Source organism: Oxyura jamaicensis, chromosome 1 (genome assembly GCF_011077185.1).
Source record: "Oxyura jamaicensis isolate SHBP4307 breed ruddy duck chromosome 1, BPBGC_Ojam_1.0, whole genome shotgun sequence".
In the NCBI taxonomy this organism is placed as follows: domain Eukaryota; kingdom Metazoa; phylum Chordata; class Aves; order Anseriformes; family Anatidae; genus Oxyura; species Oxyura jamaicensis.
This window is the reverse complement of record NC_048893.1, coordinates 88,568,314-88,590,755: the sequence shown is the minus strand read 5'-3', so window position 1 is coordinate 88,590,755 and position 22,442 is coordinate 88,568,314. Positions and strand designations below refer to the sequence as shown.

At 38.9% G+C, this 22,442-nt stretch overlaps 1 protein-coding gene across 1 annotated transcript; it reads left to right on the top strand.

The window, feature by feature from the left end:
• Positions 1 to 1,788: 1,788 nt before the first annotated feature.
• ZBTB11 (zinc finger and BTB domain containing 11) lies at positions 1,789 to 20,243 on the top strand. Its single transcript, XM_035315030.1, has 11 exons — positions 1,789 to 2,259; positions 4,338 to 4,573; positions 5,240 to 5,471; positions 6,633 to 7,450; positions 9,711 to 9,890; positions 10,302 to 10,538; positions 10,943 to 11,087; positions 12,444 to 12,561; positions 14,894 to 15,052; positions 15,525 to 15,700; positions 17,071 to 20,243. Exons 1-11 carry the CDS (start codon positions 1,950 to 1,952, stop codon positions 17,595 to 17,597), a joined length of 3,138 nt encoding a protein of 1,045 aa, XP_035170921.1. The 5' UTR covers positions 1,789 to 1,949; the 3' UTR covers positions 17,598 to 20,243.
• The last annotated feature ends 2,199 nt before the right edge of the window (positions 20,244 to 22,442 follow it).

Sequence of the window (22,442 nt, the reverse complement as noted above, 5' to 3'; positions counted from 1 at the left end):
TTGCTGGGCAGTAATAGCCTTAGCAAAGGAATGTTCTTTGACTTACTGGAAGTACAGGAGCAAATGAACCCTCTCTATTCTTTTGCATCTCATTTTATTGATGCCATGTGTAAGCCCTGCATGCACTCAATCCAAAACAATATTTCACTTGGCAAATACCCACTTCAGGGCTTGTAAGGAGTAGGCCTTTACCACAGAAAGTTCAGCTGTTACAGCTTTTGAAAACAGAAGTGGACTACTGTTTGGCTTTCAACGTGTGCTAGCTTACAGCTCCTTTGAGGGCTTTACTGACATTAACTATACTAGCTAAGAAAGAAGCTCTTCATCATACTTTTGCTTCCCGTGGTTCATTTGGGCTTAAAAAATACAACAAAGGTAACATGTTTTAGATTATGGGTTATATTTTGAGTTCTATCATGCTCGGTTTTCATTAATAAACTAAGTTCCAGTCAGATCGAGTTTGCAACCCATTTAATTAGTTCCAGCTTGATTGCATCACCGGTATCTTTTGAACAATTATTCTTTTTACTATCAAGAGCACAGGAGCTGCTCGTTATTTAGAAGTAAATTGAAGATATTTTCTAAACTGGTTAACATCCTTGGAAGGAGCTCGAAAAAAGGGAAGAAAAATTGTTCAATGTTTTTACTTTCTCTTTACAGAAAGGAATTTTTAGTAATATATGAAGGCTGAATACACTGAAAGTCGCCTATGTTAGCGATGACTATATACAAGAGTGATGCAATTTTACAGGATTTTATAGTGCTACTAAGTGGGGCACTACAAGCATGCCTGTGAAAGTTAGTCTTAACAATTGTGTAGTATGAAGTTCTTCAGTTGAAAAGCAGAGAGAAGCTTTTACAAACAATCTGTTTGAAATACCATTAATGATAGAAAGGAACTGATTGTCAAATACAAGTAATTATTATTTGTTAATGCCCTGATGCTTGCAGGTAACACCTATGAGATACGCAGTTGAGTACAGCCTGCATTCCTCACTAACAGCCTGTTATTCAGCTCGAACACAGATGTAATGCAATGAATTTAACATAAATGCATAAACTGAAATCCTGGTGGTTACCTAATGCAACTAATTGATCCTCTATTAAATATTTATCACTAAAAATTGAATGCTTAAATTTTTCATAGGCCTATGGAATAAGAACTTGAAAAGGACCTCTAGAGGCCACCTAGTCCAACCCTTTGCTCAAGGCATGTCTAAGTAGATCTGGTGCTCGGGGCTGTACACAGCTGAGTAGCTGAGTCTTGAAACAACTACAACCTCAGGAAAAGCTTCTCCACCATGTTTTATTTATTTATTTATTTTTCTTTATAAAATAAAATGATGTGTAACTGGAACTTTCCGTGCTCTAACCTGTATCTGACGGCTATTGCTACGCAACTTAGAGGGGTCTGTCTCCATCTTCTCTGCATCCTCTGGTGAGGTGGCTGAGGACAACGAGGTCCCCAGAGAGGGGACTCGCACCAAGGCACCACGGTCTCTCAGCCTCCTGCAGGACCCGAGGCGACATCCCTCGTACTTGGGGGTGGGCGGTAGGTGCTCACAGCACTCGATAGAGTCCTGCAAGTTTGTGACAGGGGAAGAGACAGACGGGAAGGCGGGTGGCCGGCCATGCTCCTCCAGAGTCAATTTAGAGGGGAGCGCCCCTCAGCCCTTGCCCGCCTCTAAGATGGCCGCCCGTCCCCGCGCCCGCCTCCAAGATGGCGGCACCGCCCTTTTCCCTCCCGCCGCCTCTCCCTCCTCCCCCCTAGCCCCGGCCACGCGCGGGCTTCTGACCTCACTTCCCCTTGTGCAGCAGCCATTTTGTCTTTCCGCCGCCGCTGCTGCCCGCGCTTCTCCCTCCCTCCCGCCGCCGCGGGCCCCGCAACTCCAGTTCCCCCCCGGGGCCCCGCCGCATGCCCCCGTCCGCCGGCTCCTCCGCGCTCCGCCATGTCGAGCGAGGAGAGCTACCTGGCCATCCTGCGCTACCTCACCAACGAGCGGGAGCCCTACGCGCCGGGCACGGAGGGCAACGCCAAGAGGAAGATCCGCAAGGCGGCCGCCTGCTACGTGGTGCGCGGCGGCACCCTCTACTACCAGCGGCGGCAGCGGGACCAGCAGCGCTTCGCCGAGCTGGAGGTGGTGCTGCAGGCCGAGCGCCGCGCGCGCCTCATCCGCGCCGCGCACCTGGCGCCCGACGGCGCGCACCGCACCCGGCTGCAGACCTGGCAGGGCCTCTCGCAGAAGTACTGGTGGAGAGGTGAGGGGGCACCGGGGAGAGCCCCCCCTCCCCCGGCTCGTCTGATGACGGGGTGGTGCGGTGGAGGCGGCCTGGGGTGTGCTAGCTTCTGTAGGTTGGGTTTGGGGTGAGAGGGGCTTGGCTGGGCCCTTCTGAGCCCCAGTCAGGGGATCGCTGCTCGGTGAGCAGACATCACCACAAAGCTCACAGTCTCGATGGCTGTGTCCCTAAGATGCAGGCCACGCTGTGCTGTTACTTGTCGTACGGCTTCATCTTGGGTAGTGGTATTGTTTAGGTTGGAAATGAGAAGACATACTTTCTCAGAAAGAGTAATCAGGCATTGGAACGGGTTGCCCAGGGAGGTGGTGGAGTCACCATCCCCGCAAGTGTTCAAGGAAATGTTGGACCTAGCTCTCAGGGACATGGTTTAGTGGGTGACATTGGTAGTAGGGTGATGATCTTGGAGGTCTTGGATCCAGGTGATCTTGGAGGTCTTTTCTAACCCTAACGATTCTATGAGTGTAACTGCAAGGAAACACAGAGAGCAACTGTCCCAATCCAGGTGTTGCGTACAGCTGAAGGGAGGGATTGCTCAATTCCTCCCCTTGGGTGTAGGACACTAATCCCTTCTATGCGATCTAGTTCCACTTTTAGCCTGATACTATCCTTGTTCAACTAGCTTGTGGAGCATGTGCGCGTTTAAAATAGTAGACCCCCTATTAACTGTAGTTCTTATACTCATCGTTATATTTCTCTATTGCTTCCCGTGAGAGGATGAAAACACAGAACTAATCCTCAACTGGGACCAGAGTGATGTCATAGCAGTTGGAAACCAGTAGTGTGTTAACAACCAAAATTCCCAGTTGTGGCCTTCTTTTGGCTGAGCCAGTAACTTGATATCTGTGTTCCCTTTGGATTTGGTGCTCTATTTTTACTCTTAGTTATCCATTAAACAAATCTCCAGCTTTTCAGTTGCCTGGGGCCCAATTTCTGCTTATCCTTTTTTTTTTTTTCCAACCACCAGTAAGAAATCTGTCATTTCAGCTTCAGTTTCCTCCATCTTAATTTGTAGGCTGCTGGCTCTAGCTGCAGCCCATCCTTACAGTCCAGATCTTGTTGATTTGAGGTGCCTATCTGTTGTGGCCATAGCTGGGAACCAGGGAGCTGGAATGGGGCCCAGGGTCGAGAAGGGTATTGGCAGTGGCAGAAGGGTATTGGCCTGAGAACTAGGGCTGGTTTCAGCTGGAATCAATGAAGCGTAAACCATGTGTGAAACAGGCACATCTGTCTTGGGTTGGCATGTCTCGTATTGCCTCAAGTCTGTGTTTTCCAGATCCTTCACAGATGCATATGCAATGATGGGATGTAGCACAGTACAAAATGCTGCAAGCAGCATGAGTCTTTCGAGGTGTGATAGATTTTGAAGCATAGAGGCACAGGTTCTATGGGCTTTTATATCGTCCTAGTGATGGAAATGAATTTCACTTGAAAGCTTTTATACGCTGAGAATGCCTTGGTATCTCATAGGATCTTAAACTTAGGAACTGTTGAGTATCTAAAACTATTTAGTTACACTTCATCAGGTACTGGAGGGGAATGGGGTTTCTTTAAACTCCAGAAATCCTAAACAGCTGATTTAAATGTGTTAACAATACGAATCAGTGTCATTGCCTATAATTCAGTTGGTCCCAGTTTTGCGAAAGCCTTTTACATAAGCCTTCCAATTCTTGTCCTGTTTAGTGAGGGCAAACTGAGATCCACTTGTGTGGAGCTAATTGCAGGATCAATTTACAGCTTTCATTGTCTTGGGATTCTTACAGTGACTGTGTAAATTGCTTTTTTTTTTTTTTTAAGCTTAAAAAAGTCCTTCTGGGATGGTTCTGCTTCATGTAGTGATCTTAAATATTTGATTGCACATTAACTCTGGATTACAGTAAGGACATACAAAAGTGTATGAGAAGCAGAACCGATAAAGTGTAGGTGGCTGACTTCATTTTTCTTGAATCATTTAGTATCTTTTGGCTAATCACCTACATATGAATTTAAGGTAAATTGAATGAGGATTGGAAGCCTAATTAAGCTTCATTAATTTTCCTTAGGTATTCTTAAGCAGGTTAAAGATTACATTAAAGAATGCAGCAAGTGCCAGGAAAAGCTAGATCGCTCTAGATCTCTGTCGGATCCTTCTGAAATGCTGGAGGAACTCGGACTGGATACAAAATCTCACGAAGATAGTAATGAAACAGATGATGAATCGAGTAATGCGGCATCAATCGCAGCTGCATCCCCAAAGCCTATGAAGAAGAAGCCAATAGCAAAGCATGAGCTTGTATTTGTAAGTGCTGCTTTTTGCATCTGAATGTATTTAAATGTTCATGCATTCTTAAAAGAATATTTATTTTCCTTTGCTGTGATAATCCTGCATAATATGATATATTTTTACAAATATATTTGGTGTGTGAAAACAGGTGACTGGTACACGTGACATGAAATCAATGATAATATATGATCTCTGAAAAATAAAATTGCCCCAATTTCTATATATACCTATAGGATCCAAGGGAAAATGAATTGCAGAAGTATAAGAAAAGTGTCACTTACAAGATTCTCATGGAATCTGTATCTGTTCCTTAATAAATTATGCTGTATTTATATATATATAATTCCTGATGCTGGTAACCTGGGGCTCATAGACATGTAAAGACTTGAATCTAGAAATTGTTTCACATTGTAGCATTGAAAGATACAGTCCAAAGAACTGTTTGAATATGTCTTCCCATTCTTCCAGTTGTCTCTTTTAACTTTTTGGAGGGAGGGTAAGAGTTGGCACGTTTGGGGGGGGGGGGGGGGGGGGGGGAAAAAGAGAGAAAAACAGTAAGATGGTACAGGCTTGAACTGGTTTTATGGTTGCAGCAAATAATCCTTTTCTGTGTTTCAGTGTGAATGCTTGCAAAGGCAGAGTCTAAATGTAATGAAGTTCTCGTAATGTTGTTTATGACAGGTTGACAGTAAGGGCCTTGTGAAGCAGTCATCTTCCAAACATTGTCTGTCAGTCTTAAACCAACTGAATCAGCAGAGGCTTTCCAATCAGTTCTGTGATGTGACTCTGCTGATTGAAGGAGAGGAGTACAAAGCTCACAAATCTGTCTTGGCAGCCAACAGCGAGTACTTCCGAGAGCTCTTCATTGAAAAGGGAGCTGTCACTAGTCATGAAGCTGTAGTGGATCTGTCAGGTGAATTGTTGTGGGTTTCGAAGATAGAAATCATAATATCTGATGTAAGGTGTACAGTATTTGATTCAGTCTCTCTTGAGTGTTCAAGACAACCAAGTACTTTATCTTGCTTTGTTTTTTTCTCTTTTAATCTAAAAGTATTTTGTATGGCTCTTAATGCTAAAATGATCACTCTGGTTTTGCTTAATCTGATCTCCCATACTGAATTGACCGTGGAATTCCATCTCATAATTTCTGAGAAGCTTTGGATTTATTTTTTTTTAACTTGCTTTAGGTGTGTTTTCTCCTTGTATCATTCACAGACCTTAAAAAAGGAAACATAATCCAAATGCTTAAATACATCAAGAGGGGATGTTCACTAGCTTCTTAAAGAACTGTTCTGCTGGGCAAATACTAAATTGTCTCATGTCTGGAAAACAGTGTACATGTTTCTGCTTATTTGTCAAACCTCCTGTTACCTTAAAGATGGGAGATGATCCTAAAATCAACATTCCAAAAATAACTTTAAAGTGGTGAAGAATATTGTACAGAACTTACATGTTCTGTTGCTTTCCCGTTACTTTCTTATCTGTGTCTTTGCATGAACAATAGGCATGCAAGAATAGATTTCTAGTATGATGGTCCAGAAGGCCCCCCAAATTTAATATTTCATTTATGATTTTTTGAACTGTGGAAAATTATAACAAATGCTTCTTTGTAAGCATTTGTATCTCTCTATATAATTTTTTTCAGTAGCCACTTTCTTATTTTTCTGCAGCATCAATTGTTGCTTAACTCCAGGCTACTTTCTGAATGTAGCAGCCCAGAAAGACCTCCGTTAAATTAGGATTAATCTGCTTCAAAAACATTGTGGCCCTCCTAGCATCTTGAAACAGTCTTTCTTTTTCAGAATTTTATTGTGAAACTACCTCAATTTTACTTGTAAAAAAAGTTGTCTTGAGTTTGACTTCCACAATATATAATATATACAAGGAGGATGCTTTGGTGTAAATGACAGTGAATTGAGTCTGAACGGAGGGGCTTCCATGGTATTTGTGTGTTTCACTCTAAATTTCAGACTTAACTGTATCAAAGATGAACTGTTGTATCCTTCCTGGGGTATTTTGGTGTAACGAGGGGATCATCAGTGTTCGCTCTAATCTCTTGTTCTATTCCTGATAGGGTTTTGCAAGTCAAGTTTCCTCCCACTGTTGGAATTTGCTTATACTTCAGAATTAACTTTTGACTTCTGCAGTATGGCAGAAGTGGCCATGCTTGCCCGGCACCTCTTCATGTCAGAGGTTCTTGAAATCTGTGAAAACGTGCACAAACAGATGGAAGAGAAACAAATTACAGTGTACCAAAAGGGAGATACTCAAACAGTAGAGTCAACACAAAGTTTAGCAGAACAGATTGGAGTTGAGATGCCACTCCTGCATGGTGCTGAGCAGCCTCTGCCAGCGGAGCTGGCAGCCCATGAAATGACAGCAGTTGTGAATGGAGCTCCGTCCTCTGCTGGGCCTGCAGAGGCAGCAGCACCCCAGCCTAACCTCCTTCCCCCAGAGTCTGCGGAGGCCACTCCTGATGATCTTTCAAAGCCTTTGGAGCAGTGTGAAACAACTGAAAATTTTATCAAAATAGAGCTTGTGGATAACATTTCAAACAGCACTGTGTCTGTCAGACAGGCTGAGCCATCAGTTGTGGAAGCCATGGACACAGATGGCCAAATGGAAATGGATCTAAATGAAAGCTGTAAAGCAAATGTAGAGACTGCTTCTGAAGACTCTTCGGAAACGCTCAAGCAAAAACATGACAGGCAAAGTAAAGAAGAGAGCATTTTGGCTTCACAGCCAGAGAGCATGGCTTCCAGCCAGGATGATACTTATAAAAGCAAGCTTCGCCAGCGTTCTCTTAGTGAAGGTGGATATATCAGATTGCATAAAGGAATTGAAAAAAAAATGCAAAACAGAAAGACAAATCCGAAATCTGCAATACAACAGGTATTCTATCTCTGTTTAAGCCTGTTGGCAGTAATCATCCTGTGTTTCCAGATCAGTCTGAAAAGACTGTTTCCCATGTCCAAGCATTGTCTGGCAAATGCTTTAAATGTTCTCTTTTCTTTTTTAAGAAATCAGCGTTACTGCAAACCAAAGTAACATCGAAGATGTGACACTTGTGGGGAAAAAATCAAAATGATTTCCAGACTGGAGACCTCTAGAACGTTTGGTATTTTTAGCCCAGCTTGAGTGTCTCTGTCATAGATATTCATGTCTGAACAGGAGGTGTTGTCTGTTCCCTAAAATTCTTAATGATCTGGCAATTTCTTAGCTGTGATGTCTGTATGTCGCTGACAGACAAATACAAAAATACCTTGATCCATTACAGAAGTGAGGCTCTATGTTTATTAAGACTTGAAAATAGAGCCTGGCAGCCTGGGTAGATCCTAAGGCATAGTCATAAATCATAACGATCCAGTTCTGCTACCCTTAGGTTAGGATTAGTTTGTTAAATGAAAAAAAATGTCCAAAGATTACTGATATTAAAAGCACTAAGATGTAATAAAAGCTTAGTAATTGATTTTTTCTTTTTTTCTTTTTTTCTTTTTTTAATTTTATGAAACAGCAGTCATTATTTGCCTTTCCCCTTCTCATGCCTGTAGATAGGTGGCATTCACCAGGCAGAGCACTAGTTCATTCAATGTCCTTAGAGTAAGCATTACTCCTTCCAGAGGCAGTAAATGTTACAAAGAACTGTTGCTTTCCAGAGTCATTCTCTGAAGCATTTAAGTAGTAGGTCCAGCCATCTGCTCTGAGAGGTATAAATTGTTACTCTTGTAGATAGAAATTGTAGCATTAGTCTCCTTTTACCTTTGGTCAAGATAAAGACCAGATATTAAAGCTAGCACAGTCCAAATACTTCAATGCCCAATTTGTGACTTCTGTTTCTCTGTTTTTGGGAGGGGGAGTTCCTTCAGGAGCAGCTCCTGTTAACTTACTTCACAGTTTTTAAATCCCTTGATAGAGAAGGTCTCCAGACAGCATCCACATATGGAAAGAAATGTTTTAGATAATTGCTTAGAATTGGAATTAGGAATAGGCTTCTGCTTTCGTAACTGATTTTCATAATTTTTCACCTTTTTGTCTTATGCTTCCCTCAACTCCCACCATGACGCTGGATGCTGTATAAGCATTAGAAAATAGACACTCCTTGACTTCCTAGTTTTGGTACTGGAAGAATAACAAAGAGAAATTGCAAGGAAATGCCTCTGACTTGAATTAGCATAATTGCAGTTGGCATGGAGATGTTGGGCATAAAGCATCCTTTGTATGAATGGGTTATTTTCCAAGCTCTTATTAATCATCTACTGGACAAAATGATTTTTGTGGCTTCCTAATTTGGCCAAGTTTGCATAACTTCTCAGAGCAACAGCAAGACATAAGAGTCTGAAAATGTGGTCCCTGTATTGAATTTATTTGTGTGAGACAAGGAAAGGCTAGCGTGTTTTCAAAAATTTCTAGATATTTCACTTGTTGAGGGAATGGGGAGAATAATTATGGATGCAATGTACTTTTTTTTCCCCATTGCCATATTCTCAGATACCTGATACAAGGAGTTTCAGCCTGATCACTTAAACTATGGATTTTAAAGAACTTGACAGCAAGTTTCTGCAAAGGAAAATGAGATTACCAGCTCAAGGTAGCACTGCCAATACTGCCTCACACAAACATTAAAGCTGGAATGCCCTTAACTGGAAGGAGCTTTGCTTAAATACTGACAATTTTTTTACATGTTATTAGTAACTCTGTTCTTGGTGGCTGGTAAGAATTTATTAAGCCCACTTTTTTTTTTTTTCTCTCTAATTTGATAACTTCTGAAAAGTCTTGAAGAGGAAAGTTGAAGTTGAGGACGTGGTTGGAAATATTTTATAGAAGTTATGACTGGAAGTATTTGTGGTTTCTCTCTGACTATCACTTAGCTTGCGTTTAGCCAGTAACTCAGCTAGTTGGCTCTGAAGTGGTAAGTTGCCTGTCTATAATTATAGTCAGCTTGTGGTTTTAGAAGAAAACCATTTTTCCTACCATATCATCTCTGGATTTTCAGTGATCTAAAAAGGCTTAACTTTCCAGTGGCTATATAAACTAAGCAATATGGGGTGATGTTACTGTAACTTGAAGAAACATAAGCTTTTATCACTAACTTTCAGAAGTATGAAATACAATGTAGTCAAGTTCATTCATTGGTTGTGTTTTTCCAATTTAGGTTGCCATGAAGCTGGTACAGAGAGGGAAAAAAATGAAACAGCCCAAAAGAGAGACAACAGAAAATAATGAAGTAGAAGCTCAGCACAAATGCACAGAGTGTGGAATGGTGTTCCAGCGGCGCTATGCGCTTATAATGCACACACTAAAACATGAAAGATCTAAAGATTATAAATGCCCAGTAAGTTTTTTTTGTCTGTAAACCTTGTTATTAAAGTTCATTCAATAATGACGTTAGTAATTATTTTTCTTGTCTTTTAGTATTAGTGTTTATTTTCCTTATGGATTTCAGAGACAGACAGAATCTTGATGCTGCTGGGTGGGCTTTACTTTTAACCTTACCAGTAAATTTACAATTGCATTTAGATTATCCTGGAAGTTGCTCCTTACTGGGAAGTGGTCAACGGTTCTGTCAGTAGCCTGAAAAAGCCAACATTTAATTCTGTTGATTAACCTGAGAAAAAATGTCTGTTGGAGTCAAATTACAGACCTATGTAATCAGATTACTATATTTAAAATCTTTGATTTACCTTTTTTGAAATAGCTTTGAAATATTGCATGCAGATTAAAGTTGTAATGTTTCCTTTCCTAGTTGTGTAAAAAAGAATTCCAGTATGGTGCCTCCCTACGGGCTCATCTTGTCCGACACACACGGAAGACTGAAGTGAACACTGCAGCTTCTAGCATAGAAGAGACAGGCATGTCTTCAGTGAAAGGGAGAACTAAACGGGAATTTGTATGTGATATATGTGGCAGAACTCTACCTAAGCTCTATTCTCTCAGGATACATATGCTCAAACATACAGGTGTAAAACCACATGCATGCAAGGTAAAGTTCTTTTAATTTGTAATCAATTTAGTAACGTATTTGATATTTTATTATTGACCCTCTATCCTAAAAGTTAGGTTAATTTAGGCCATTTCACAATGGGGAAAAATACTGTAACATTCCTGATGAAATTTCTTTTAGTCTGAGACTGTGAATTAGAATTCAACTAGAAGCTGAATCATGGAAGTTAATACTCCTATGTCTAGAAGATGTCTTTGCTCGAGTGTTCTTTTTAAACAGACCGTTTTTGCTACTGGTGACAAATCATAGGCTTGGTCATCCTTGTTGCTAAGAAATACAGGAGTTGTTAGCTTTAAACACAGTAACAGGTTTTCAAAGCTGATCTGTTTAAATATTATGTGGTTTTATTTGTCCTCTTTTATTGGATCTGGATTTTTTTTCAGGTTTGTGGAAAGACCTTTACATATAAGCATGGATTAAAAATGCACTTAGCTCTGCATGAAGTACAGAAACAGTTCCAGTGTGACTTGTGTGAGAAGTCCTTTGTCACTAAAAGAAGTCTTCAGGAACATATGAGCATTCATACTGGTAAGTAGTGAGAATTGCTTTGGATGGCTTTTGTGCGCTGGTGAACTTCAGCATGGTTCTTTAATGTCAAAGGAACCATTTAAAAAGAAACTAGTTTTTCATCCTGGTCAGGCAGTTGACTTAGATGTAATTAGTCATTTATATTTCTCCTTTGGGCTTGTTTTATCATAGCTTAAGATTATTATGGAAATATTCTATACCAGAACAGGGAGTTGTGGTTAGTCTGTTCCTACATTTTTATTTACTTATTTATGCCTATATCATGTGAATTAAACAAAGATAAGCAAGAGTCTGGAACATTTTTGAGCACCTATCCTTTCAGTCTATCCTTTCAGAGGAGAACTTGCTAAGCTGGAACTTTGAGAAACTCCGGGTGTTTTTTCAAGACTTCTGCTTGTACTAATAAAACACTTATAAAGCAAGAATGTAATATTTGTTGCACAGCTATTTTAAATGACTTGAGTGAAAGATATTTTTAAACATGAGCAATGCTTCAGGATTTGTTCCTATTTTAATATGGTATATGCTCTTTAAGATTGTGTACTTTCTCATGGGATATTGTTTGTATGATCTATGAAGTAGTTATTTTTTGTGAGAGCTCTCATTTCAAAGGAATAAAATAGTTTTCTTCAAAACTTTTACAGTAGGACAGCACTTTAAAAGCTGCACTTCTAACTAAGAAATATAGGACTTGTATTCTAATTTCACAAGTTTTATACTGAAATTTTATAAAAACTGGCATCTTGAAAGATCTTGGCATGTAAAAGATGTTTCTTTTGTCTAAGACAAGCAGTTTTAAACTATGTTGTAATATGTAGAAGTTGCCTGTGTTTCCTGAACTGGGAGGAATCAGAAGAGCGAGCCTGTACCAAAAGTGGAGGAATTTATATTAGTACTCAAGACTCATAAAATGATGAATTGGAGCTGAAAGCTTTTCTTTTAAGGTGGTGTTCCACAAATTCAAGGTGCGAGTCACCCAGAAGCAATGCTGCATTGCTGAAGAAGTTGTGTATTATATGAAAACAGGCAATTGTTTTTCACACAAGAGGGCAGTTTTTTAAAACTGTTCACATTTCATGGCTAATTAGTAGCTGTACTGTTGTACCCTGTGTTTACAAACACGCAGTGAAGTCATTCAGTTGTTACTCTCCCTTCCATCTAAGACTACATTGACACATACAAAAATATACAAAACACACTTGAAAATTCCATCTGTGTGTAATTAAACCAATTCGTTTTTGTAGCAATGCTCTGCTTACTTCAGATAAACTACATAAGAAGAGAAAACACTCACAAAGCATCCCAGAGAGATGGCGGCCTGGCTTTCTAACTTGTTTGCTTTTGTTTTTTTGTCAGGAGAATCCAAGTACCTTTGCTCCATCTGTGGAAAATCTTTCCACAGGGCTTCGGGACTAAGTAAACACATAAAGAAACACCAGCCAAAGCCTGAAGTTCGTGGATATCAGTGTACTCAGTAAGTTGTTAGTTATGGTGTTTTGTTCTGCTGGTTTGTTGTTGGGGAGTTTTTTGTCCAGTTTTTTTTCTTAAACATGAAAAGCAGATCCTGGTTATAGAACAAAAGTCTATTGGCTTGCAGTGAGATTTGTAAAACATTAGTGTTACAAAAAATAACAAGACTTCTGTTAATACATGAGTTGGAGAGCAGCACCTTGGGATTTTTAACCGTTACCTACTTTCATACAGTTACGTTTTAATGAGTGTGTTTGCACTTGTAATAAGTAGCTATGTGGTTTTAAAGCTCCCCTGTAGGACAGATAGAAGAGCAGTAAGCTTGTCAGAGACAAAGGGTCTTCAGCCTGCTGTTGTCTTCCTTTACTCTGATAGTTAATTTTGGTTGCATGTGAAAATACCCATTTAGCATAAGAAAATGTCCTATTAAAGTCTGTGATGTAATGTACTTGTGTGCACTGCAATATACACGATATTTAGCAAACACCTGTGCAGGAGTATCTAGATTATAGATACAGATTAAGACTCACCGGCTATTTTTAACTTGATTATAAAACTTAGATGACTACTTAAAAGTTTTTATTTTACTGACTTTTAACAGAAACTCTAATTGTAAAGAGTGTGTGTCATAGGGTGTTTACAAATCATTATGCTTTTCATATGACCAAGCAGACTATAGGAAAACCTTTCAATTAACCTGTAGAAGCACAAATGGTGCTTAGTTTCCAAATTGTCAATTAGGTCTCTGGAAAACTCAGTCAGGTATTAAATGGGGCTGTACTATTTATGATTGCCTGTATGTAGCTTGTGGTGTTAATGAAAACTTTATCTAAAATATTTGTAATATATCTCTGGTAGTACAGCTGTACAAATAATATTTCCTAACTGCTGAAAACTGAATTTTGTCTGCAGTGTTTTTGTTTAGTGGTTTGTAGTACTAAAAATGTAGATCTCAAAAATTCAAAGAACAAAGCTAATGGGATTCACATCAGGGAGGGAATTGGTTAATGAAACATAACAGGGAAGACAATTTTAGCTTTGAAAGAGAGTTATATTAAAAATAGATATTCAAGGCAGTAGTCATGGATGCAACATCACCTCAAATGAAAATGTATTTTGATTCCTCAACTCCTTCAAAACCAACACACCCTTGTTTCTTCTAGAGTTTAGATCTATTCTAGGAATATAATTCATGTTGTCACAAGTGGTTTTGAGAGCTTCACTAAGCTACAAATAGGCTTGGTTTTTCTAGTACATTGGCTTGGTATGTAAATCTTCCAGCCAGGCTTGAGTTTGAGCTTCTGGCCCAGTTAAATAAAGCTTCACTTCACACAAGTTACTTTGCTAAAAGTAGTAGTAGATATTAGATTAAATCACAGTAGTGTGTGTCAGAGGATGGTGGTCATGGTTCATTTTTTACTTCTGAAATTAATACTTCTCTAATGGATTTTCTAAATCTGTAGTCCATGAGAACACCAAGTACCAACTTCTTTGAAGACCCATAGGGATCTGGAAACCCAGGATCCCTGAGAATCCTGTTTGAAGTGGAGCTGTTGGTGGTTTTGTTTTTGTTTTTCCTTGCCTAGGAGAAGATTGTTCAGGCGACTCAGGGACTATAACCTACTTAATTTCTCTAAAGCATAGAAGGTTTTTTTTCTTACCTTTCCAGGGTACCCAGTCTTTGCGAAGTGTAATATTACAAGTTTCATTCTTGTATGGAAGCTTTCTTCTTTTCAGATTCCACTTTACATTAGAATTCAGAGATTCCCTCATTCCAGAGGTGGTTGAGCTACAAAATGTAAATCCTCTACAGTGGACTTAGAAGTCCATGAATAACTTTTCTTGTTGACCTTTCTCTGCACTCTGTCCTTTCTCAAGTCATACAGCATATTGAGCATTACAGAAGAAAAAAAAAAAAAAACACACCCAGATCTTACCTTTGTTTTAATATTTAATCCTCTTCGGATAAGGGAGAAAACAACTGTTAGAACCCTCATAATAATTCCTATGATATAATAAACCTTTCTGAGGTCTTCCAGCAAGTCTGCCTTTGATAATAAATTATGAAAACAGAAGGAATATAGTCATCCATAACAGACAAAAGAAAAATGTTTGAGAACCATGTCCTCAAGTGATATTCCAGATTTTCAGATAAGCTGCTCTTCCTTTTAATTTCCCCTGGTTTGGAAAGAGTTTGTGCTTTGTATCAGTATTGATGACACTATAGGTCTTCTCCAAGTGTTCAGTTGCCATTACATGAGGGGATTTCTGTGCCTTGGAAATGAGGATTACCAAGATCTTGCTGATATAGAATGCTACAACCTTTGCTGTTACAGGTGTGAAAAGAGTTTCTATGAAGCTCGAGATCTTCGGCAGCATATGAATAAACACTTAGGTGTGAAGCCATTTCAGTGCCAGTTCTGTGGAAAATGTTATAGTTGGAAGAAAGACTGGTACTCTCATGTAAAGTCTCACTCTGTCACAGACCCTTATAGGTAAGAGGAAATAACTGAAATGTAAGAAATTATAAAGCCACAGCCCTGGATTAGTCACTAAGGAACTGCCTAATCCGTGGTTCAGGTACTGATTGATTGACCTTGACTGGGGCATTGAGTTCTTGAGAATGCGGATGGGTGACTTCAAATAGTGTGGTCAATCTGGTAATCTGCTGGCACAGTCCTGGGACTAATGCATATGAAGTCATAAGAGGATAAGTATAATTAGTAAAGTTCTGCTTTGTATGCAATCTTGCTTCTCTAGAATGGTAAGTGGAAGTTTTGTGGCTATTAATAAGAGAAAATGTGGCTTTTACAGTCCAATGGCATTTCTAATTATGGAAATAGCTGTCATGAAGCAATATACCCATTAAACTTTACCTACATTTAATTCAAGTACATTTTTATTTTAAAAAGTTTAAGATAAGCGTATAATAATGGTTTCAACGATCTCTCATTTTGTGTGTTCTAGGTGTAATATATGTGGTAAAGAATTTTACGAGAAAGCCTTGTACAGAAGGCATGTAAAGAAAGCCACACATGGTAAAAAAGGAAGAGCAAAACAAAATCTGGAACGAGTTTGTGAGCATTGTGGAAGAAAATTCACGCAGCTCCGGGAATATAGGAGACACATGAACAATCATGAAGGTATGTAGAAAGCAGGAAGTCATGGCATTCACATACCCCTAAAAGCATTGTGGAGAAAAGGGTTATCATGGGTTATCTCTGAATCTTTGTGTGTCCTGTGATGCAGAACCACACAGAAGTTCTTACAGATTGTCCAGTTAGTTTTATGCTTATCCTGATTGATTAACTGTCTTGTGGTGATTCCCAGAAGTGCTGTTGTAATCTTTATAAAACTGTAGTCACACAGTCACAGTATCATTTGTCTTTCTCAAACTTTAATGGAAGAGTTATTTTAGAAGCATTAGAAAAAAATATGTATCTGGCAAAGAAAGAATTGCATGTAGTACTTTGAAAGTTGCACATGGCTAGTAAAATATTCCTCAAATAGAGTGATTGGCTTGAATTTAGAAAAAGGACCACTGGAAATGGGTTAACTTCTTGATTTATAACTAGTTGTAAGCTTTACAATGTTTGGGGAAACTATGAAAACACTTTATAAATTAAAAAGTTTATGGATTTTTACTTTAGCTGTGAAATGTGATCTTCAGTATTTGGTTACTCCACCTGTGTTTGAAGTCTATAATACAGACATGCATCTTCAGGGGGAAAAAAAAGCAAAACACAGTTTTTTGAAGCTTATCTCCTTTTTAAAAAGCTGTTACAGCGCGCTCTAACTACTGGAATAGAGATTGTTTCTAAATACAACGAGTCCTGTATACTGGATACCTAGCCTAAACTTACAGTGACTGCTGTGGAGAAAAAGCCCGTGTTAAAATAGTGCTCGTCACCACCCACATGCTCCATTAGATAATACAGGCCACAGAATTTGCACATTGTAAGGGAGAATACGATTATACAAACACCATGTGCGGAATTTGAACATCTGTGGTGTGGAGGAGGAAAACAAAAAAGCTGTAGATGAACTCATAAACTAACTAGAATAAGTGCTGATTTGTTGAGAGGTGTATAGAAAGATTTACAGAAAGGAGGTGTGACTAGTAATGTAAGCGACATGTTCTAATAAGTCAAACACGGTTTCAGAAGTAAATGGTTTTTGCCTGTGATGCTTTAGTTTTACATTAAGCTGTATGCACTTAAGATAGTGCATCAAACTGCATGAAAAGGAATGTTAAAAAATGTTTGAGAAGACATTTGTTTGCAAGAGCACTTGTGCAAAGGATAATCTCACCATTTAATGTGTTATCCTTATGTTATACTGTAGTACAGAAATGGTAAGAAAGATCCTTTTCTTGCTTGGAAAAATTAGTAGTACTTGTATCATTTCTTTGTGCTTTTATAATACTGTCCTCCCTGTTGTTTCTCACCATCATTCATGTGTACCTATAAATGCTGATGGTCATTTTTTTTCTTTACTTTCCATTTGAAAACAGGTGTGAAGCCATTTGAATGTCTAACTTGTGGAGTAGCCTGGGCTGATGCGCGTTCCCTGAAGCGTCACGTAAGGACGCATACTGGAGAACGGCCATATGTCTGCCCAGTCTGCAACGAGGCTTACATAGATGCCCGGACACTGCGAAAGCATATGACCAAGTTTCATAGAGACTACGTACCCTGCAAAATTATGTTGGAAAAAGATACTCTTCAGTTTCATAACCAGGGGACACAGGTGGAGCATGCCATCAGCATTTTAGCAGCAGACATGCAGGAACAAGAAACTGAAATTAGCGTTGGTGGTGAGGAGATTGAGACTGTGGTAGTGACAGGAGACACACTTGAAGCGATTGAAGCCGTTGCAGCTACTGAAGAATGTACATCAGTCTCCACTCTTTCTGACCAAAGCATCATGCAGGTGGTAAATTATGTACTGGCACAACAGCAAGGACAGAAAATGGCAGAAGTTACACAGGCCCTGGAAACTGTAGAGGTAGAAGTAGCCCACGTTGCAGAGACAGAGTGAATACAGCACATAAGACCAATGAGACTGAGGTCTTACAATGTGTGATAGCTAAATATTAACTGGATATCTGAGGCTTACAGATACCTACTTGCACCGTTAATCTCCAGTACTGAATTTCTTGGTTATGAAATATTGCACGATGCATTACAGGGCAAAAGTTAAGATGCTTCAGTGTAGTCCAAGGCTTTGATGGCTAAGATATCTGCACTGGTCATAACTATTTAAAAGAAAAATGATGGAATAATAATGTTTTCTGTGTCATGGAGTAGTATCATGCTGTAAATTAAAAAATCTATAAAGTGGCTGCACTAAAACATAGATATGTACAATTGGTAGCATTTTTTACTAATTTTTATATGCATTTCATCAAGTTTGTGAGTGAATGACCAACATGAGGTTTCATCCCTTTTTTCCCTAAAACAAGGGAATGGTGGAGTGTTTCACGCAGTGTGTGCTTTATGTGACAAAATCTGAGGCTTTTGTCTTTGGGCGGGTACACCATCTGCAATTAGTGAATCCTAGTTCTGAAGAACTTGTTTAAATTCCAGATCACTGGGGGTGAGTCCGTGGTTCAGCAAAGCAATGAGGGAAGGGTTCTACTGTAGTTTGAGGATGTGGTACCCTGAGATCAGGAACTGAAGTTCTCTAGAGGATATCCTAGTGAGGGGAGGCAACTTCTGTAAGTAAACTGCTTTTTATTTGTGAGAGGAGCTTACACTTCATCCTCGGTGCACAGCCATGTGTAAAGGGACCTACTGTCTGTGTTATACATATCCAAAGCAGGCAACCTAATGCTGGATGCTTATATTCTGGCATGAAATGTGATGCAGAAACTTCTAATAGAAGGAGTATAATGGCATGTTTTTGTGAGAAGGGGCATATAAGTATGCTGAAGTCCCAGTAGTTAGGAACTGATCTTGTATTGTATCATTGAAGGGAGGAGCTCTGGTAATTCCCAGATGGGACACAGCCATGTCAGAGGAAAGAACTATGAAAGTCTTAGCATCAGTAAGAATTTGCCTCAAAATTACAAGTCTCCAGAAGACCTTATGACAGATGCTCTAGCAAATACTTCTAAGGCAAGCTAATTACTCAGTGTTGTATCACATCAATGGAAAAAATCCTTACTAGATTTTCCTGCTAGTAAGCATGAATCACAGCCATACTTGACCAAGCTGATTTAATACGTAAAGTGCATGTGTCAAGATGTGGGTTCTTTAATTGTTGTTGCTTTTTTATTTATTTTTTTTTAAATAAGTGTCTCTCAGGAGATCATGGAATGTGCTAGACACATTAACAACCAGAACTGTATTCTTTTAAATTATTCTCTGTCTCTATAGCATTATCAAATGCTTTCCAACTTTGACAGCAGCAGGGTATCCAAGGAGCCAGAAGCCTGTGATGCTGCAGGGCCACTAAAATCATATGCATATCATGCTGTAACCCATTAAACTGATTCACTAAGCAAAATTTAAGCAAAATCCATGATGAAGTAACCACCTCTTTTGAATCTGCCTTCCATCATATTTAACTATTTGAATATCTGGCTACTAAGCTACAGAATGGAACTGTTCTTTTTATATTTTGCAAAGATGTAGATAAGCAGTTGTTGAAATTTTAAGGTAGCTTGAGTTCCTGCCTCAGATTAATATTAATCTGTGGATGACTATTTTGAAAGTGAATGTTGTCCTGCACAGAAGTCATGTCATTATGTATACATCCTGCAGCCCTTTACAGTTGTGTTCTTTTCTAGTTACCCAACTGAGTAAAGCTAAAATGAATACTTGAAGAAGAAAAAAACACAAACTGCTAGCTATCACTTCTGAATTCTTGTATGGTCAAGAATGTTAAGATAGCCATCCTGCTTAAAATAATAATAATAATAATAAAATAAACACAGGTAAATTAACTGTTCTTACTGCCAGTATGATGGAAAAAGATTTAATAGACTGCTAGGTAATCTTTAAAACTTATTCCAGTGTTTGTATCTTACAAATAATTATGTATTGAGTGATGAAATTGCAAGGGAAAACAGCTGTAAATAGTGCTAGAACATTATTTGTATATTTAGTGTGTTACCTTACAAAGAATAATATTAGCACCTCAGTTTAATCTCTGGTGCATTTATTTATTTGCCCAATACATGGTATGAAACAGAAGTGAAAATGAACTTCAGAGCCTTGTTCCCCACTGTAGAAATACTTCAACTGACCTGATAGCCTGCTATTTAAAAAAAATGAAATGAGAAAACAGTTTGGTTCATAAACAGAACTCAACCAGGAATATCAAAGCTGAACACTGAATACTGTGCCTCCCCTTTCAGAAGGGCATGAGGCTAGTAGGGAGTATCGTTGTTAGCTTTGCTGTTCCTGTATTTCTGAGGTTGCCTTATATTTTTCCTTAGATATCTTAAGCTAATAATTTAAGATGCTTACTATGCTTCTGCAACCTCTCTGATGTCAGACTGCAAATATGCAGTTGATATTATTTGATTTTTTTAATGAAGTTCATGAGACCTGTCCATTTATAAAGTATAGTGATGAACTCTTGTATATAATTTGGTCTGTACATTATGCTGTTTTTATTTAGTGTTAGATGTATAAAGTTATGGTTTCTTTCATTAAATAAACTAAGCTTTGCCATGAATGGCTCTTTTAAGTAAGTTTTTTTCAGGGGGAAAAAAAGTGTTACAATGTTGTTCATTCCTCTTCAGTATTCATTTCCCCTTCTATATTACAGTCAGAGGCTTTCTACATAGTACCACCTACTTTTTAAATTTTACTTAAATTACAAGGAAAGTACAAGGAAAGGAAAACCTCCACTGTGTTAGAACATCAATCTAGTAGAGCGTGATGTTAACAAAACACTGCATGTTCATACTTAGATTAATTTGGCTGCAACACGTAGCAAAGGGGCCTTTCCTCATCCACTTAAAACACAGCTCTAACACTTCTAGTTAAGAAGTTATTTCTCTGTACAACACTGACACCACTGACAGGCAGCATCACAAAGCACTTCTGTCTTGGCCTCTGCTCTGGGCAGTTGTCCTCCAGTCACCCACCTGGCTGAAGGATGAGTTGTACAGCTGCCTCCTGGCCTTTCCCCTTAGGTGCAGCAACTGTAAGGCAACATCAGCATTGCAGAAAAGCCTATTTTTTGTTGGTCATTTTTCTGTTGGTTTATGGTTTATCCCAATCACTTAAGGGAAAGGGTAAGACTTGGGGATATTAATATTCAGCATTTTAGCATATTAACTCTTCCACAAACCTATACAGGTAACTAGGCTATACTGGAAATACATAAGTCAAAATTGGGGATTCAAAAGGCTGTGTACTGAAGAAGTGATGTGGCCTACCACTGAACAAGTGCTATTCAAAAGGGATGCAACTGTAGTTTTTTTAAAAAAGTCATGTGTGGATAATTTTTTCCCCTTTTTTTCCATTTGAGCTAGAACCACATGATTCGTGGCTGTTAATGAAGAGCTGTGAATATCTAAAGAATGCATGTAATAGAATAACCGTGAGGTTAGGTCAGCTGCTGCCGCCAATGGCTGTTGGGAACCTAGCACCTGTTAAGCAATTCTCCACTGAGACCTGTTCCCATGACAGCCATTCTAGCTATTGTCTGGTTGTTGTTGTTGTTGTTTTTTCTTTAAACTATAAGATGGTCAAAGGCCTTGAATGACTTTAGTCACTATCCTCAGTCTCAGGTTATTGTCAAATATCTTTACAAGTCTACTGTGGCTCTTCAGCAAGCTCAGTTCATTGAGATGAATTCAGATTGAATGCTGTTCAATCTTGCCCCCATGGGAAAGGTTTTATTTAAGGATAATATTCTTAGTAATAGGGCTCTGCTTTATAAATACTAGCATCAGCATTAAGTGTTACTATCTGTGCAGTAGCGCAAGGTAGTGTTAATATCCAAAGGTATTTGCCAGCTTCATGATTACTGTTCTGTGTTTGCAATGCTCAGGTGTATGTATGAGCATGAAAGGCTCCTACGGTTAGACTTCTTTCACAAAAGCAAAGGCAGAATTACCATTTTATAACAACCTACTAGGAATCAACCAACACTTACATGTAATGACTATGACTACAAATTATAGAAAGCTGGGGGAGAGAAGGAGTGATAGTTATGCCTTTATTATAACTTGCATTACTTTAGGTGATTATGTTCATACTTCAGGGAAAGTATTAACACAGTCTCATGACTTAAAGCTTCAGCAAAGCTCTCACTACAAAAACACAAGCACTTTATCTGTGCATCTGTTTCATTAGGAAATCCAAAATCCCCGAAACAAACCAAAAAAAAAACCCAAGAAGTTAAGAACTATGTCACAAGATTAGCAGAGATTTTTAAGATCTCACTGTACATAACTGGATCAGAAAGTTCGTATTTTAATTGCTAGCTGTGACAACCATGGCCACTCTTACCTACTCACCCTACCCTAAAGGGTAGCTTGCATATACAGATCTGTACTGCAAGAAGCATGCACTGTAGAGTTTAAAGGTTTACTTTGGTAACTAAATCCCTTGCTTGGACTCTTATCATGCCCAACTTTTAAATGGAAATTCATAAACAGAAACTTAACGAGGTTATATGCAGTTAAATTGTAATAGCTCATGTTTTACGCTTTTACTTACACAGATACCTATGCCTCTGCCCTGAGACAATGGCTCAAAGTTACTAAACAAGTACCTTTCCTAAGTAAACACAATGTAATTTTTAAGATGTGAATATGCAGCAGTTAAAGAACAATGGAAGATCCCTCTATTAATAAAAAATAATAATAAGGAATGTATTAATAGGATCAAGTAAGAAGCAAGTTGCTAGTTGTCCAATTTT

Bases quoted from the DNA above. Each gene is read 5' to 3' on its own strand.
- ZBTB11 (XM_035315030.1), top strand. From the start codon at position 1,950: ATGTCGAGCGAGGAGAGCTACCTGGCCATCCTGCGCTACCTCACCAAC. The intron at 9,891-10,301 runs GTAAGTTTTTTT...TTCCTTTCCTAG, and splicing joins CTAAAGATTATAAATGCCCA to TTGTGTAAAAAAGAATTCCA. The intron at 11,088-12,443 runs GTAAGTAGTGAG...TTTTTTTGTCAG, and splicing joins ACATATGAGCATTCATACTG to GAGAATCCAAGTACCTTTGC.